This window comes from Salarias fasciatus, chromosome 5, assembly GCF_902148845.1.
Source record: "Salarias fasciatus chromosome 5, fSalaFa1.1, whole genome shotgun sequence".
Lineage (NCBI taxonomy): Eukaryota > Metazoa > Chordata > Actinopteri > Blenniiformes > Blenniidae > Salarias > Salarias fasciatus.
This window is the reverse complement of record NC_043749.1, coordinates 27,416,851-27,436,143: the sequence shown is the minus strand read 5'-3', so window position 1 is coordinate 27,436,143 and position 19,293 is coordinate 27,416,851. Positions and strand designations below refer to the sequence as shown.

Sequence of the window (19,293 nt, the reverse complement as noted above, 5' to 3'; positions counted from 1 at the left end):
AGTTGAACTCATCCTGAAAAGCTGCAGCTCCTCTCCATCTCTCACTGTAGCCGTGGTTTTCCTCCAGACACCACTAGAGGGCGCTCACAGAGAGTTCCTGCTTTAGCTCAGCAGCCTGCAGCTGTGCAGCCAGATGTGGCTCTCAGACTGAGGCCTGGACGGTGTAGTTTTATCAATATCTTCATATTCTGAGGCCGTATCATAATACATGACATAAATTGCTATATTTAAGACTTCCGTTGCAGACAACCCTACCAGTAGGACAATTCTGAACATTCTTCTTCATTCTTCATTAATAAATACTAGTATTGAACTTTGATGGAAAAAGGGGGAAATCACAACAAAGTCAACCTTTAACCTGTTTTGAATGTGTTTTATACAGATCTGAACCTGTTTTTGTAGCTTTTGAACATGTTTCATGTCCATCCTTACACTGCTTCCTTCTCTCCTCTCCTCCTCCTGCTCTCCCAGGCCTTCATAGTTTTCACTCTTTCTTCTGTACAGACACAGTCAGGCCAAAGAACCATTTTCTTATCCGTACTGTAGTTTGAAACTTACAGCTGTTCAGCTTGATATCAGTGGCTGATGTTAAAGTTATTCTAAAGAATATGGGCAAAATGCATGGCAGGTCTCTCTTGAAAATAATATCTTGATTTTTCAGGGCTTTGTTTGAAAGCTAAATTCAACACATCAAATGTAAGACAATGCTGTTTGAATGTGCTGTGGTTTTTGCTGCTTCCTTGGTCTAAAATCTTCCAAACCCAGCAGATTGAGAGGAGGAGGAGGAGTTTCTGCTGCTCCTATTGGCTGGGAGGGTTTTTCTGAGTCTTTCTAAGTGGCTGCAGTGTGAGCAGGGAATCCCTCAGCGCTCCCCTCAGTCTTTGTCTCAGTCCGGTCAGGCTTCACTGCTGCAGTCCGGTCCAGGACTGAGGCCGGTCTGCTCTGCAGCTGAGGCTACGGCTCCTGAATGCAAGTCCATGAATCCAGGAGACGACTGCCACTCTGCTGGCACGAGGTCTCCAGCTAGTTTCTGCAAAAAGGGCGAATTTCCTGAGCAATCAGTGTGTGTGTGTGTGTGTGTGTGTGTGTGTGTGTGTGTGTGTGAGTAGAAGCCACGAGGTGAGGAAACCTGCTCATGTTGCAGAGGGTGGAGGAGGAGGGCTGGAAACAAGACCCAGCAGGAGGGAAAACAAAAAGAGATCAACCTGAGGTGGAAACCAGTGGGATTTGAATCTTAACGAAACAGAGGAGGAGAGAGAGAGAAAAAGAGAGAGAGAGAGAGGGTGTGAACCTCCACAGAGGGGTGAAGGACTGAGCTGGCGCTGGGATTGCACTGTGGAGCGGAGCGAGGCGGCGGGACGCCTGTGGGCGGAGAGAGGGAAGTGCGGTCGACAGGAGAGGAATTTAAAGTCTCATTGTTCTGGAAGAGCCGAGGCAGCGGGAGCCGAGCAGCCGAGCAGCCCGACACTCAACATGAGCCTGAGCTCAGCCGTGGAGAAGGTAAGAACAGCCGCCTCCCTCAGTCCCTGCTCACACACACTTCCAGATGTGGAGGTCGAGGGTCAGCGGGTCCCTTTGTGGCACCTCCTCCTGTCACAGCCGCCTTCACTGACAGCTTTACTAAGATAAAATGTCTTCAGGAGGTTTGATTTTAGGAGATTTTCCACAAAATTTCAAAGAAAACCTGACTTTATTGATTTTTATTCCAGTTTCTGCCACTGTTTGATTAGATTCCTGAGCATGAACGTATTGTGAGAGGTTGCATTCAACTGTGAAACACACTCAACTTCATTATTTGCCAAACTCATAAACAGGTAATGTTTCGGCTTGATCGTTCTTGCGCCACTCGCTGTTTCCCACTTCGCTCATAAACTCTAGATTTGGATGAGATCATGTACAACAATAAAAAGCTTCATGGTTCAAAATCCAACAAGATGAAGTGATACTTGACCTTGTTTGGTGATGGAGAGTTCTTCATCGGCGCAGTACCACGACTGACCACTGGGAAAAAACTGGCTAGAAGGAAGTTTGACCTACTGGAACCTGATTGGTCGAGAGAAGCTGAGATAACCCCTCAGTATTTCATTTTTAATGCTTTCAGGATGTTTGAATTTTGCTTGGAGTTGAATTGGCCACCCGTACACGAGGGACTGACAGGAAATGAGGCGTGAAGGAGCTGGACGCCACGGGGCTGGATCAGGAGCTCTGCGTCAAAACTCATTCGTTACGACTGCGTTTCCCCGTTTTTCACTCCACCTGTCAGATAAAGCAAAAACAGGCTCTTCCAATAGAATGAACCAAAATCATTAAATTAACTGCCTGGAACCATATATTTGAAAACTGATCACCTGTCGCCTCACTGGGAGCTGACCCCGGGTCAGCTCCTGGTAGGGTTAGGGTTAGGGTTAGGGTTAGGTCCTGTGAGTCGAGTGCTTGCTCTCCATGTGTCCATGCAGGCGCTTCATGTTTCTCCCACGATCCCAAAACATACTTATTCTGTTAAACGGCGACTCTAAATGGGTCACAGCTTAGAAATTGCGGGTGGATGACTATATCGGGCAGCTTTTGCCAAATGGCCACACACCTAATTGAGGATGGAGCGCATACCGAGGATAGTTTCAGCACACGGTTTGTTTGGAAACAGAAACACACTGCTGCAGTTTAAACGTTTGAGGTTTAAGGCAGTCCTCCGATTTGCCATTAAAGCAAAAACGTCTCAGAAAATCTTTAAGGAAGACGTGCTGATCCCAGTTTTATGAGTTCTTTCAAACTGCTACAGCATATTCACAACAGTTTGAGTTTCAGTGAGGACAAACGTCTGCAGCTTGTTCACATGCAGCCCATTTCAAAGAGCTGGACGCTTCTAAATCTGTCCGTGAAGGTAATCCGTCACCACGAGGACCTGATCCCTGTGGGCCGGGTCTGTCCTGCCAGGACTTTGTCTCTCCACAGATCCCCCCCGATCCCCCCCCCCGTCCCCCTGTACCTCCGCCGCTGCCTGTTCATCCAGAGGTCACATCAGTCTGAGGCTGATAACCTGACGGATCAGTGTCACCTGTCGGAGGGTCTGAGCCCCGACTTTATGCCCCTGAGCTGGAAAAACTGCCATCATCAGGATGGAAATAAACACACACACACACACACACACACACACACACACACACACACACACACACACACACACACACACACACAAAATAGTGAACCATTGTGTTCCTTTAACCATGACCACATATGGTCACATCCAACGTTTGTTTCTTTAAAATTGACTAAGTTAATAAGAGTTACAGAAAACGTCGACCTTCTAATGAAATCCCAGTTTTCGCAGGACATCAGCGCCACGTGGTGATTAGAATGAAGCACAAGCTTTGGACAAGCTTTAAGAATTTTAATCAACTTGGAGATTTATTTTTTTCAAATTATAAGTTCTTAAATACAAAATCATGTTTATCAGAGTTACACTTTCCAGTTGGTTTTTATTGCACAGCATAAAGATTAAATTGTAGTTTTTGAAACCCGAGTGTTAAATTTCTAAATAGTTCAGTGAGGGTAAGATGAAGCCTGAACTAACTGTAAAGTTGGTATCATAAAAATGTAACTCCCAAAGTCATTTGATGCTTATGAACTGAAAATATGTGAGATTACATATTTGCCACACCTGCATTTTTATTACAGCAAAGAGCAATATGTGTGCAAATAAATCTGATAAGATAATGTCACTAAACACTTTTTAAAAATGTAGAAAATGATTCATTTTAATCCCTCCAAACCTTCCAAAATATGCACATCATTGAAAGGAAACATGGGAATTGAATCAATTCTAGTTCGAGCAAGAGGATCACTTCTCTTTATGGCATGTCTTGTGTTTGTTTAGTTGGATTCAAAGAAAGTAATGAATGAAAAATTGGGAAATAGACCAAAGAGAAATCAGCCAGTCTGTAATCTGTAAGCGTTTTAACATGAAAGTTAACGTGTAATGCATTTAGTCAAAATGATCATGTCAAATGGGAAATATGTTTAATTTAGTGTCATATAAAACTTTACAAACCAGCAAACCTTCATCGGCATTAAAATGGTATTTAAAAATGTTTCAGATTTTCCTGTTGAAAAAAAATTTGACCTATTTAAGAAGAAAGAGATTCATTTTTGTTTAGCAAATAGATTGAGTCACCAATCACTGCATCTTAAAAGCTGTTAATGCATTTTTTTATTGGATTTTAAAGTTTATCAATAAATTATATTTTAAAGATTCACACCCATTTCTATATAACTCAAAGTTAAACTTCTACAGTCAAATATACTGCCGTTAAAGTTCAATACGCCCTCTCATTCGGCTCAATCTGTTGTTCCACTCACTGCTACTATAAACTACACACACCGTTTGTGCCTGTAATTGGAGCTTATTTTCAGATGAGTGTAAAGAAACAGGAAATCAGACGACAGCATCGAGGCGGCCTCCTTGACTCTGATTCAACCTCCGGCTGATAACAGCAGCGGTCGAGTCCTCTCTGACCTCCAGCCTCTTATCACGCTGCGTTTCCCCCGGTTTCCTCTTCACATAGTCCACATGTTTGGAATTTCACAGTCCGATCCAGCATACTCTCCTTATCTGACTCCTAAATATAGAGCTGACACACGTTTCCCTCAGAAAGAGGGCGTTTTCAGCGAGCTGGGCCTGATTTCAGCCTGTTTCTTCTCACTGTGGAGAGGAAATACAAACCCAGTCCATGTATTCTGCCATCTATACTGCTTTATGCTTGTTATTGTCACGTAGTGCAGAAGTCGTTCCTCTAATTTTACCACTTCTGTCACATTTTAAAGTAAATTGAAATGGAAAAAATGTCAGTATTTATTGTTGTTTTTTTATATGAATGTCCCAAAATAGCAGATGAGAATTTCATCATTGTTAATATCCTGCTCCTTGAGGCTTTTTTTATGATTGCCATTAGGATAAGCTCAAGATGAGGAATATAAATAAAAATAAGATTAAGACAAAAAAATCAGAGTAAGATTAAGAACAAGACTAAGATTAATAATAATGGACACAAATGACACAGATTCCCTTTTAGTCTGAAAGAAAATGAACCTGAATATTTTTCCAGCCTCCAAAATGAAATTTGCCACATCTCTGAATGATCAAATAATCTCACGATTACTATTATTTCCTACAGAGGAATGTCTGAGTCGTGTGTGTGTGTGTCCTCATCGTGACTCACAAACACACTAATAAACCGGCAGGGTCCAGTCATGTCTGACACCAGCAGTCTGAAAGCAGCTGGAGGGCAGGGTTCTGTCGGATTTCCTTTAAAAAGAAGTTAAACTGGACTCAGCGAAGTCCTGCTGGCGTGTGTGTGTGAGGTGTGTGAGTTGGTCAGTGTTTTCCGGAGGGGCGGGATGAAGTGGGCTCTTCAGCTGCGTCTCTTCCAGCCGTCATCGCCGTGACCTCGTCAGCATTTAGCTCAACGCGGCGCCTCGCCTCACCTCCAGTCGTCCGTCCTCCAATGAGACGTCTGGAAAACCGACACAGGCTGCAGATTCATCAGACGGGAGTCATCTGATGACACAGCTGTGAAACGTGACAAAGTTCTTTTCTTTGAAGATGCAACATCTAGCAATATTGAAACTGTTAGTGTGAGCCAAAAAAAATGCTTTACAGGCCAAATAACACTTTTATTCCTGCTGTTATTCTTGAAAACAAAGACCTGCCGGCTTCTCAGTTATCCTCTTCATGTTTATCATGAATATCCTGCTTAACACCCTTAACTCTTGACCGTCTGCAGGCAGGTCTAACATCTGGAGTAAAACATGTGGTCCTATAACACCAGGCTATACACAGCTCACTACATTCCATCAGAGCGTGTTGTGCGTCTGTTTGTGAATCCGTTGGTATTGTTGTGCTGGTTAATCCCTCGGTGACACACAGGCAGGTGGACGGTCCATCGGCCTGTCAGACGACGCGCATCAGGCTGTTCCAGCAGAGGCCTTCATCGGGTTTCCTGCCAGAGAGTTTAAAAGCAGCCATCAGGACTCGTATTGTCATAACGCATCAGCCAACCGTTGGCTGTCACCTTAAACACAACTGAATGTCCAACAAATGCTGGAGGGTCTGGTGGCTAAATCTGCCGGCCGCCGTCGCTTGTTTGGAAGATCATGTCATGTAAGTCTAAATACAGCGAAACGGGACACGGGTTATAGTGAAACTACAATACCTCACAATAACCTATATAAAGCGTGGTGATCTCTGCTTCACAATGATGGGAGGAGCACGTTAAACTTCTGTGTCGCCTCACAGCTGAAATATTTCTAGTGTGAATCTACCTGCTTTTTGATGTGGACTTTGCATGTTCTCCCTGCGTCTGCCTGTGTTTTCAGAAGTGTTGAGCAAGTTACTTTTAAAAAGTAATTACTGCTAGTGTACTAGTCTTCCAAAAAGTAACTGAGTGAGTAACTGAGTTCCAGTATTTTCCAGTATCATAAAAATTAACATATGATTAATGAAATAAATGGACACTTGACAGAATAAATCTAAATTATTCAAATGTTGCTGTGTGGTAATATGAGACAGAGCACCAATCAAATATGATTTATTACTGTAGACAGCATTTCTACATTTGTAAAAGAATAATAAAACACAATAGATGTATGTCAACAGAAGCCAGCACTTCCATTTAAAAGCTCTATAGGTGTACCTCTGCCATGTCACATGACGCACTTTTCACCAGTGATGATGTCATTTACAATGTTCCTGACTGAGGAGTTGGCAACAATGTATCCGTTTTAAATGATGTCATCATCTAATTTGACCTAGATATGCAAATGAGCAGGTATTTAAATTAGATGATGATGTCATTTGAGCATTCCTTTTTGAGGTTTTGGCGACAGTGTATCAATTTCAAAGCAATATCGTTTTTTTTAAATAGTGCATCTTTTTTTTCATTAATGGGAATTTAATATAAATATGATCATTATTTCATATTATGCACTTTATATATCAAACACAAGTTATGGTTCAATTCAATTTAGCCTTATTTATATAGTGCAAAGTACAGCACAGTTATTTCTCAGCACTTTTTACAGATAAAAACTCAACAGATCCTCATGAACAAGCAAAACTGACTGTGGAAAGGAAAGACTATCTTTTACAAGGAGGGGCCGGGCTACAGGTGAGAGAGAGAGAGGTTTAGAGGTTTTCAATGCGCAGTCCGGCAGTATGTGAGGTGTCAATGGATGGATGGATGGATGGATGGATGTGTGAACCTAATGTCAGCCATGTGGAGATCAGCAGCGGTCATGGCTGCTTCTCCAAACTGAGAGACAAAGCTCATCTGCAGAGATGAGACACAAATGGTCCCTTCAAAATGTTGATGAACTGCATTCACCGTCCATCATGTTGAAAAGAGAGATATGAAGAGCGTAAAACCTGTGGCGTCCATCTATCTCTCTGTGATGAGGAGGAGGATGTGCGGTGGTGATGAGCTCACTGGGTGGACCAGTGAAATCATCCGTCCTGCTGCAGTGTGTCTGTGTGTTCACGCTCCATTTTTCCTCCCACACTCACTGAAGAACGTTTCCTCCCGATCCAACACGTCCTCACTTGCCTTTATCATTGTGACATGCATTTTTTTTCTTCTGGACATTCTCACGGGGGTTTCTATGTATAATGCAATTACTTTTTTATTTACTTAAGCACACGTACATTTTCCATCTGTATTTTTTCGAAAGACTTAACTAGTTTACCCAATCAAAACACATCCACCAGACTGGGCTCACAAAAACTGGAGCTTTGGTTGAAAACCTCATAAAGAACCTACTTAATAGAACATGCAAACTCCACACAACAGATTTGATCCCAAAGTTCTTTAACTTGTTTTTATCCATCAAACTCTTGATGCTTTCCATGTTGTGTTGTTTGATGTAATATAGAGCTGATTGTGCATTTTTATTGTGTTTGGCGTCTCGTCTCAGATGTCCATAAAGCAGAGTGCAGGAGGAGCAGGAGGACGGGCTGCCAAGTGTGTCATATGTAAAGGGAGTTGCTCTGGATTTCAGCCACATTTTTGGAGGTAAACAGCTCCTCTTTTGTCTTTCTGTATTAAAATCATATCATAGTGAAAGCCCTATAGTACTTAAAACGAGACGCTACAGTCCTCTTTCCATCTCCTCTGGTGTGTGACAGGAAAGCCTGCACGGCGTGCGGCTGCAGCACGGTGGACCACGCTCCCGGAAACGACCTGGACGACGACCAGCTGATGGGCCGGCTGCTGGCCGACTCGCCCTGCTCCCACCTGACGGCCAAGGTCAAAGGGGGCGGCGGCCTCCGCATGTACAAGAGGAACCGCATGATCGTCACCAACCCGGTGGTGTCGCGCAAAGACCCCACCTTCAACACCACCACGTACGACTGGGCGCCGGCCGGCCTCAACCAGAAGCTGGTGAGAGGCTCTCAGTGTGAGGCTGCTTTTCTCTGACGTGCACATGTTGAGTGGATGGACCGCACTTTTTAACAGTTATAATAATAATAATAATAATAAACTTTATTTGTATAGCACCTTTCGCAGATAAAATCACAAAGTGCTTCACAGTGCAAAAAACAAAAATAAAAACAATATCAAAATAAACGTGATAAGAACAGACAGCCAATCAATCGCATCAGAAACGTCCAGTCAACTAAAAGCCCCATTAAATAAAAGCGTCTTCAGCTGCTTTTTAAAGGAGTCAATTATATCAGCCACACGGAGGGACAGAGGCAGGGCGTTCCATAGTTTTGGAGCCACGGCCTGAAAGGACACATCTCCTCTAGTTTTAAAACGCGTTTTTGGTACCATGAGGAGGTTCTGGTCTGAGGAGCGGAGCGAGTGGCCAGGTGAGTACGTTTGAAGCAGATCACAAAGATACTTAGGAGCCTGATCATGCAAGGCTCTGAAAGTCAATACTAGGATTTTAAAATCGATCCGAAATTTAATAGGGAGCCAGTGAAGAGAAGACAGGACTGGCGTAATGTGTGACCATCTGCTGGACCCCGTTAAAAGTCTTGCTGCGGCATTTTGAACCAGCTGAAGACGGTTAAGAACATTTTTGTTAAAACATGAGAAGAGAGAGTTGCAATAATCTAAACGAGAAGAAATAAAAGCATGAATCACCAACTCCAGATCAGTGCCGGATAAAACTGGCTTCAGCTTTGCAATATTTCTCAAATGATAAAAGCAATTTTTGACCAAAAGTCTTGAATGGTTGTCCAGAGACAGGGACTGGTCAAACCAGACACCGAGGTTTCTGATGCTCGACTGGACAGAGGGGCCCAGAGAACCAAGGTGACGCTTAATAAAAGGGATTTTCTGCTCAGGGGCAATTATCAAAGATTCAGTCTTTTTCGAGTTTAACTGGAGACAGTTTTCAGAAAGCCAAGTCTTTATACTTGAGATACAGTCCATTAACTCAGACAATTTGTGCAACTCACTCTCTTTAAAAGAAATGTACAATTGAATGTCATCAGCATAGAGATGATAAGACACATGTTTAAAATGGCGAATGATTTTGCCAATGGGGCTGATGTACAATAAAAACAGAATTGGACCCAAGACTGACCCCTGAGGAACACCATACACCAAAGGAGTGGCTTCAGACAAAATGTTATTGGCACACACTGAGAATGTCCGATTGGTCAGGTACGAAGAGAACCACTCCAGAACCATTCCAGAGATTCCAAAGTCAGTGTTCAGCCTTTGTAACAGGAGTTTATGGTCCACTGTGTCAAAAGCTGCAGATAAATCCAGTAGAACCAGAACTGAATACTGACCAGAGTCTGCAGCCATCTGAATATCACTGGACACTTTTAGCAGAGCAGTCTCAGTGGAGTGCCTCTTGCGAAAACCAGACTGAAATTTGTCCAACATTTCATTTAGATCCAGATAAGCAATGAGTTGCTCTGCAACAACTTTCTCTAAAACTTTGGAGAGAAAGGGCAATTTTGATATAGGCCGGTAATTTCCAGGCTCTGCTGGATCCAAATTTGGTTTCTTTAAAATAGGACTTATCGCAGCCTGTTTTAAAAAGTTTGGAACCAAACCAGTAGAAAGGGAGACATTTATGAGGTTCACAACATGTGGAGCAACAACGTCAATAGCTTTGTAAAGCAAAGATGTCGGTAACACATCAAAAGGGCAGGAGGAGGGCTTCATTTTCCTCAGGTTAGTATCAGTTACAGTATTACTGATGGTCATTCCAGATGACAGAATACAATCACGTTTATTTTCACCCTGAAAGTCACTTTAAACGACTCTCTTAAATGACCCTTTATCTCACTCATGGTGTTGGAACGTTTGTGACCTGCTCTAACCAGAGAAATAAACACAAAAACTACAGGGAAAACCACAATTAGCCCAAACAAAACGTCAGATGGAAACGGCATCCTGTAAGTCTTTACACCCCCCCTCATGACAGCGCCATTAGCATCCCACTGTCGCCATGACAACACTGGACAACATCAGTCATAATAAGTCTCTCACTGGACGTTGAGCTGAGCACCACTGTCCACTCAACAGTGTTGTATTTGCAAGAAATAATAATTAAAGAAAGACTGATCTGAAGCATTAGATATATTTCTTACAAAGCTTTTTGAAGAAAATGCTGACACACAGAGGTTGCAGTGGGAAAAGCAGCTCATCTGAATGTTCAGCATTTACAGTTTACTCATACTTTATATGATCGTCTTCAATATACAGTTATTAGTGTGAAAACACAGGAGCCAAATGCCAAATATGGTGACATCTAAGAAAGGTAGGATTCATTTAAATATGAATCACATCCGTATGTGAATTTTTTTTCTCTTTCTCAACATCTTCCCCGGTGTTTAACATTTGTTCTTTATCCTTATGGAGTTTGAACCTAGTCATGCTTTCTATAGGTCGTCTGACAGTCTCTGCGTTTCCCTTCAGAACAGGCCAGAGTGTGTTTCAGGCCTCACAACCTATAATTATAATGATGAGAGACGTAACTGTGGCTGAACTTGTGGAGGCAGATCCAAACCCAACACCGCGACTGTTTTCCAGATGTTCCCCGAGACGTCTTCACCGTCCTGTTTGTTCCGTGCGATACTTTTGTTTTCTTTGAGTTAGCTCATGGGGCTGCAGACGGTTACTCACGGCGGTGCCATACTGTGACAGCGTGCAGACGTAGCACTGAAAACACATGGCGGAGAGCGGCGTGACGCGCTTAACCTCCGTCTGACCGTCTCAGGTTTGAGAGGAGTGGAAGCTGAGAAACAAAAGAAAAGCTAGAATAACGGGATAGATGTTCAAAATGCTCCTCGGTGCTGAACAAGCGCAGACTGACGATAAACAGGCCGACACACGGCAGAGTGAATCACGGGTGGAACTCAGATCGGAGACGTTTCTCAGTATAAACTGGAAAACAAACACCAACAGGTTGCACAGGTCTCCACAGCCGGGCAGAAATAAATGCCTCAGCAGTGAAGTCGACTTATTTATTTAACCCACTAAGACCTGCAGTGCTGCGCTGCGGCGTAGCGGTTAGCACTGACGTCTCCCAGGGAGAATATCTCCGCTTCCTTTCTCCATGCCTCTCTCCCGTTTGCATTTTCTCCCAATAGTTTTATTTCTCCAGATCTTCAGTTTTCTGCCCTTGTTTTGTAAATTGCTGTCTTTAATTGTTGTTAACGGAGACACAAAGCTAAATTCTTTATCAAAATCCACAAATAAAGAGACATTGAACTCTATTCATTTCAACACGAAGAAACACATGAAGGTGCTACGTTCAAAGTTCATATGTTAAAGTTTATAAAGTACCTTTTGGATATTAACTTGCTTGTTAAATAGTTGAATTCTCAAGAGGCCAAAAGGAAATAAAGAACCGAGGTTGATTTTTATCAGGTACTCATACGATCCAGAGTGATCCAGAACATCGGACAAGCATTTTCTAACTGCTGCAAAGCTGAGAGGGATTCTGAGAGTGTAATATTCAAACATTTTGGCCACTTCATTATTATCCAGTTTTATTTTTTGAATAATTTCTTACTTGTTTGTGTTTTCATTAAAAGTCTTAATGGGCAACTTAGAGTCATTAATTAGCCTGTTTTGCACAAACTGTGGTAAGAAACAGATGAATAAAACTAAATCAGAGGAAGAATCAAAGCCTCCAGGCCCGGAACATTCTGAACCGGCTCTGCTCTCCTCAGGCCATGCAGTACATGGAGCTCTTCCCGCCCAGCCAGCACACGGTGTCCGGAACCGACGGAGCTCTGCAGCGCCGCCGGCAGCTGCTCACCCAGCTCCCCGCCTACGATCAGGACCCCATGAAGTGTCAGAGCCTGAGCAGCGACGAGGAGGTGACTGCAGATCCCCAAAGAACGCGTCCGGCGCTTTCCTCCAACTTGATGCCGTTTCTTTCTCTTGTTTCGTGAAGATTTCCTCCATGCTGCTGTTTGTGAAGCAGTACAAGCAGGAGGCGCTGGGAGTCGGGGAGGTAGCTCTGCCCGGCGAGGGGGCCGCTCTGGAGGAAGCCGCCATGCAGAGGGCGGCGAAGGAGGCCAAGGATCGCAGCGACAGGAAGGATGCGGGACGGCAGCAGGACGCCAAAGTCTCCGCCTCTCCGTCCACCAACGGGATGGAAGAAAGCAGCAAGGCTCAATACGTGAGTAAATTATGGTGCTAACATCTTAGAGGGTCGTAGTCAAGATAGACCAGAGCGGCCCCGGACCTGGACAAGACTTCGAGGAACCGAGAACCGAGTCAAGACCAAGATGGTGAAATTGTGGTTTTGAGGCCAAGTCCGCTCTGGAGTACTGCAGCACGGGGTTTAAGTCCAGGTTACCTTCACGTTGTCATTTCTGTCACTGAGCTTCAGCCGTCTGCCGAGTTGAGTCTAATTTGTTTTGTCTGGAAAGGGTTTAGTCAGCCATCGTGGTCTCTGGGCTCCCGGACAGCTGCTGTCAGTCCCAGACACCCAGCATTCCCCTGATCAGGAGAAGAGGATTCACTGAAATGCCCCCGAATGCTTCTTTGATTCTGTCATCTCCTGTCTGGACTCAACGCTCCTAAAACAGACTGAGAAAACTGCGAGTTGGTTGGTTGAGGAGTGAAAGAAGCCATGTGAAAGTGGAAAGACCTTTAACAGATGAGGAGATTTAGAAGACACTCACTCCCTCATTTCTCATGTTTTTTTTTTCTCTCTTCTGTCAAACAAATTTTAAAACCCGGACTGAAACGGTCACGGTCAATCTCCAGCGACCTCATCTGATCAGAATGTGGCTTCAGGCGACTCCAACCTTCACTTAGAAAAGATCGAATCTTCTGGAGTCCACCCAGACCTGCAATCTCAGACCTGATTCAAGGACTAAACTAAGATTAAATTCCCTCAGACAGAGTAATTCAATTACATGAGTTAATGGCAATAAAGTGCATATTTATGTATCCAAATGAACAGATAATGTTTTTTTCTATCTTTTAAAAGAAAAGTTATGATGATCTGAATGTTTTAAATAATCTTCTTACACAGAACGTACTTATCATGGATCTGTAATTTCACAGTATCCTCTCTCCAAAATTTTGTGTATTTCTCATGACCCACCTGCAATACCTCTCTGGACCACTAGGGGTCCTTGGGCCTCACTTTGGGAATCAACCACTTGTTTTAATGAGCCACATTCTGTCTTCTGTCCTCATTCATTAACACGGGAAGCCTTGACTCAGTTTAAATACTTGAGACGTTTAGTGAGCAGCTGAACTAGAGAACAGCGTGAAGAGATGAAGCTTCACAGAAAAACGAGAAAGAAAAAAGTTTTCCAGACGTCTGATCAAGTCCAGCAGACCTGATTCAGTTGCCCTGAGATGCCTTCTACCTGGAAAAATAAGATCACGCTCAGAAGCCCTATCAACAAAAACAGTGGAATCAGGACTTTTAAAAACATGTCAGATGTTATTTAATGTGCTTCAGCTGGACTTCAAACACTCATCATTGTTCAACCTGCTCTGTTTGGACAAAAAGCTACAAGAACCTCCCGTTCTCAATCCAGGACAGGATTAGAAGTCTTGATCTGTTTGAACTAATGAAAACACATCTGTTTTCTGTGTAGATTAATGTGGATTTGTTTCCAAAAAACGTTTTACGTTGCCGTCAGTGTGACCCACACACACTGTTTGTGTTTCAGGCCTTCGCCGTGCAACGCTGCTCAGTTCTGACCCGGACGAAGAACTGACTCACCGAAACCAGATATATATTTAGACTGTATTTAGAGATTATCCGACAATACCAAACAGAAGATTAATCTTTAACAGCTGTTTCTGAGACGAGCTTCAGTCTATTTTTAAGGACTCATTTTTGGTTATTGTCTGTGAACACACTGTAACACACACTGATTGTAGCATTTCCAAACTTCTGAACTGGATCAGATTCAGAGTCACAGCTGGATGGATGACTTCTCGTCAGTGACCTTCTGTCCTCCCCTGCAGCGCTGCACCGGTTGCCGTGGTGAAGTTTCCACGGAGAGCCCGGCTGTTTACGCAGAGCGCGCGGGTTACCGTGACGCCCTGTGGCATCCCACCTGCTTCACGTGCTCCGAGTGCAGCCAGGGTCTGGTGGACCTGGTCTACTTCTGGGCCCAGGGGAAGCTGCTCTGTGGGAGGCACTACTGCCAGACGGCGTGGCCGCGCTGCTCCGGCTGTGACGAGGTGAGACGCTGGGGTCACCACGAAGGGCGGCGTAGAGCCGGAAACGCTCCGCCTGGGGTCACCACGAAGGGCGGCGTAGAGCTGGAGACGCTCCGCCTGGGGTCACCACGAAGGGCGGCGTAGAGCCGGAGACGCTCTGCCTGGGGTCACCATGAAGGGCGGCGTAGAGCCGGAGACGCTCCGCCTGGGGTCACCACGAAGGGCGGCGTTGAGCTGGACTCAGAGGAGATTTTCTCCCGTTCCAGTTGGAAGTTAGATTTTGTAAAGAGATAAAAAGAGGAGACAGACAGATTGTGGAGAAGGATTCAAACCGTGGTTCAGGTAGAGCGTGACACAAGCAATAAGCAATAACATGCACCACAGGGAGAACATGCAAACTCCACACAGAAAGGCCCACTAAGCACAGTAATACATAATCATTAAAATATGATGACTAGAGGGTTTTTTGTTTTGCTTTCCAGAAATGCAAAGTTAAACTTTCTATTTCCTCTATTACCTCACGTGTGTGTGTGTGTGTGTTTTTGTTCGCTCTCCTCACTGAACCGCCTCTCCATCGCGTCCCTCCCCCCTCAGCTCATCTTCTGCAAGTCGTTCCTCACCTCGGAGGACGGGCGGACGTGGCATCTCTATCATTACTGCTGCTGGAAGTGTGGACAAAGCCTGGACACGCCCTGCGAGCACTGACCCCACAGAAACCTCCAGGATAAAGAATATCGGCGCTGCTCACGTTATCGCGGACCGGTTTACACAAAGCAAGAGGAATGACCCACACATGTAGACCCGCAGGTCTTTAAATCATAAATGATGTTGACTTTCTCGCAGAGAGAGGTGGTAAAACGCTCACAGGACGTCCGGCTGACACTGATGCATCGACGAGGCTCCTTCTGCTGTTGAGCTTGCTGGTGTTTTCAAGAGCTTAAAGAAATGTTTAGTTGACACAAAAGCATGTAAAGTACTTAAAGAAACATTTGGCTGATTAATCGGCACTTAAAGAGCCGACAGTGACGGGATCCAGATGCTGCGTGCTGCACTGTGGCCGGACCGGCGCATCGGGAGACAAACGATCGAATCGGCTTCAATCATGCGAAACTTCAGTTGTTTACTCAAAGAGTTTGACGAATTAATGATTATTTGAAATAACAAACAGACAGAGGAAGAGGAAGATGATTCCAAAATGTCTTTTTCTGTCAAAAATCGCTTAAAAAAAATAAACTGAAAATATCTTTTACATCATTGCTAAGTGGTTTAAGAGTTACAGTTTTATAGCTCTTTCCTCAATATTTACATAAAACATTGCAGCAATCGTCATCCTGGTATGTGGAATTTGGACATTTGCAGTCATTAATCCCAAAAATAACATTATTTGTTGATTTAATCTCAGAGAACTGGACAGGCACAGGGCTGATTATCACGGATCACTAATTATTACTATTGAAAACCTTTTTTTCCAACATTTTTTTCATTTTCAAAGTTTTTACAGCAGACATTAAACTCTGCATCTGCATCACTGAAGCTGAATTGTTTGTAAGCGTAAAAACAGTAAATAACCCTTTAACTGGCTAATCGTCCTGTTGGTATGTTTCTTTTTTCAGTTTAATTTCCTGTTTATTTTTGGTGAAACTGCTAAATGAAGTATTTAATGTTTTGATGACGATAAATCTGAGCTGCTGCTAAACGCTGCTTTATACTACTGTATTTTCTCAACAATTAACACTTAAAATTATTCATTTCAACATTGAGGAGAATACCAGAGGGCACGTGCAGCTGTCTTACGCCCCATTTCAAGTGAAAACAGAAAGTTTTCGGATTGTTTTAGGTGTCTGTTCACACGACAACGAGGCTCAGAGTCAACGGTACATCATGGAAACTCCATCATTTTCTGATTTTTTTTTTTCCTCATTTCTGTGTAAACAGACACCGTTTTCAAAATGATGGCATTTAAAAGTGAAACTTTTCAAAATGAAAACAAAAAAATAATGATTTTTCACTTTAAATGTTGTGTAAAAGGGGCCTAAGTCAGCTCACAAAGAACACGCTAGAATGTTTGGGAAAAAAATCACTTGTATGCTGGCAAAAGCTAATTGAGATTAATCACTTCAAACAGTAAAATATCAGCTATAATATCTTCCTTTTTTCACCTTTTAAGCAACTGTCTCAACTTAATTATTGAAACATCAATAGGAAACATGTTTAGCAATGTTTTTTAAGCAAAAGTGCAAAGTGTACAACCGTCTGGACGATAAAATTTAGAAAATAAAACCAAATTAAAGTTTCGTCTCTGTGATCAGGACTGAAACGCACAAACCTGGAAGCAGAGATAAAGATCCTCCCAGTTCAGTCAGTTTGGAAATAAAGACATTAAAGTTTATCTAAAACAATTATTTCTGTAAAGCTACTTCAAGAATAAAACAATAACAGGATGTGAAGAATTCCTGAATTGTTCTGTGTTTTAGTTCACCAAGATCAAACTGAAATATGACAAGTTTTGGGAAAATTCCAGTATTTGCTATTTACAGCGAGAAACTGTCAATCAAATAAAAACAGTCTGAAAAGATTTTTTTCTTTCTTCTGTAACAATGTGTTGTTGTTGTTGTTTTTTTTTCCCAAACAGCCTTCATGACTCCATTTACTGACAAATTCTGCCCTGTTTGGTGTTTGATTTGAACTCACTTACAAGGTGATTTTTCCATTACAAGGTGGAACAAATGAGAAAAATAACAGAAACGTCATGCTAACTCACAACAGAAAACTAAACCTGGAGTTTAAAAGGTGCAGTTTGGTTAAAGGCACTGAATTAGTAAATAAGACACCAATCAGAGTATTAATAAACAGAATGAAGCAGATGTACTAAAAATATTTGAAGGAAACACATTAGGCATATCATATAATGATGGCGTGATGTTTGATGGCCGCCTCACTTCCACGTGAGATTCATCACAGCTTTTCTTCCTGGTTAAATAAAACCAGGATTTTATGCAGCAAATAAAAGATGTTCATCAGTCCATGAGAAGATTCTCTGTTAGTGTTAAAATGTCCCACATGAACCCAATAAAAAAGAACAACTTGTATGGCCTCAGGCTGCTGGAGGAAGATTGGAAAGCTGTGCTTTGGCCGCCGCCTTGTGGACAAAAAGTGGAACTACACTCAGTGGAGAAATTACTGTCATGATGTACAGAAGCTAACCCTAAACCTAATCCTGATCCGAAATCTAATCACAAAGTTTATTTCAAAGATTTTTTTTTTTTTTTGGGGGGGGGGGTTCCTTTCATTGTGAAGGACTCTTCTCACGAGATGACAACACACTGGATTGTTTTTCTTATTTGACCAAATGTGAAAAAAGATACTGTTTTTTTTTTTTTTTTTTTTTTTTAAACCTTTTAAACTATACTGTAAATATTAAAAGAAAAAAAGAGCCATTTTTGTGCCGTTTAAAGTCATGCCAAAAGTTTGTAGATACGGAGCTGAGATTTAAAAAGTGACACGTTTAATGTAGAACCATCACTGAAATGTTCAAGTCTCAACAGTTAACAGCTGAAATGAGATGATTTCATGAACTTTTCCTTTTTGACACTTTGCAGGTTATGAGCCACTTTGAAAGCCTCGGCCTCAGAGATGAAGGCGACAGAATGCACAATAATTGTTGGGTATGATAAGATTATTGACTAAACACTGAAGATCTCACAGAGAAAAGGAAACTGGGTGTCGTCCTCTGTGCACTTTCAGCTTCTTCTCTTGAGTGAGGAGGAGATTTTACAACTCCATGACTCTGCTGTTATTTCATGTGATGCTGTGGATTCTGATCTATCCTGGTACAGTTGAACACTTCAAACATTAAAACAGCCCTGTGCACAAAAAATAATACAAATTATGATAATTCCTGGTAAAAGATTTTTTTTCTCTTTTAGTTCTACTTGATAAAAACAAAAAGCTGCAAATTTGGAGCATTCTGAATGAATGAATGAATGAATGAATGAATGAATTTATTTATTTCGAACATGCAAAAGAAAACGGAAAATAGGTTGTCACCAAAAACAAACACATGCATAGAAAAATAAAAATAAAATGAAGACTGCAGCAACAACCTCCATGTGTTACCGATCTACATGTTGGAAAAGGAGTAGGAAGAAGTTAAACTTATTAAATCCTACCCTTTCTTTTATTAAATAGATAAGTAGAGTAGGATTACTATTGCAACAACACATCATCAGTAGGGTAAAACTAACCTGTCTCACAACGGTCTATAACCAATTTAGAAAGATATGAAGAAAATTGGCCCTCTTTGAAGCTGGCACCCAATAAATGACTGCCATCAAGTCGTATGTTTTATTTACTGTATGTCCTTATGCAGTTCTGTTGTTGTCAACAGATGGCAGTGTTTCTTCCAACTGTAATAACGTCAGGTGAGAGAATAGAACATGAAAACTGACCTGAACGTTCTGAAGATTTAAAAAGAAACTTCGTTTGCATAATCAACATTCCTTATGTAGAGTAGAAAAATTAAATAAAATATAATGATAAATACAAACATCAGACATATTTCCTCCAGAGAAACAAATTCTATAAATAAGACAAATGTCTGGATGGAGGAGATTCTTTAGGCCTCAACACT

The 19,293-nt window shown here is 42.4% G+C and overlaps 1 protein-coding gene across 1 annotated transcript; it reads left to right on the top strand.

Moving 5' to 3' along the window:
- The first annotated feature begins 1,355 nt into the window (after positions 1-1,355).
- Positions 1,356-17,206, top strand: LOC115388356 (LIM and cysteine-rich domains protein 1-like). Its single transcript, XM_030091451.1, has 7 exons — positions 1,356-1,500; positions 7,966-8,063; positions 8,177-8,432; positions 12,194-12,343; positions 12,421-12,648; positions 14,466-14,684; positions 15,258-17,206. The coding sequence occupies exons 1-7, from the start codon at positions 1,474-1,476 to the stop codon at positions 15,366-15,368; spliced, it is 1,089 nt and encodes a 362-aa protein (XP_029947311.1). The 5' UTR covers positions 1,356-1,473; the 3' UTR covers positions 15,369-17,206.
- The last annotated feature ends 2,087 nt before the right edge of the window (positions 17,207-19,293 follow it).

Bases quoted from the DNA above. Each gene is read 5' to 3' on its own strand.
- LOC115388356 (XM_030091451.1), top strand. From the start codon at position 1,474: ATGAGCCTGAGCTCAGCCGTGGAGAAG. The intron at 8,064-8,176 runs GTAAACAGCTCC...GGTGTGTGACAG, and splicing joins TTTCAGCCACATTTTTGGAG to GAAAGCCTGCACGGCGTGCG. The intron at 12,344-12,420 runs GTGACTGCAGAT...TGTTTCGTGAAG, and splicing joins GCCTGAGCAGCGACGAGGAG to ATTTCCTCCATGCTGCTGTT.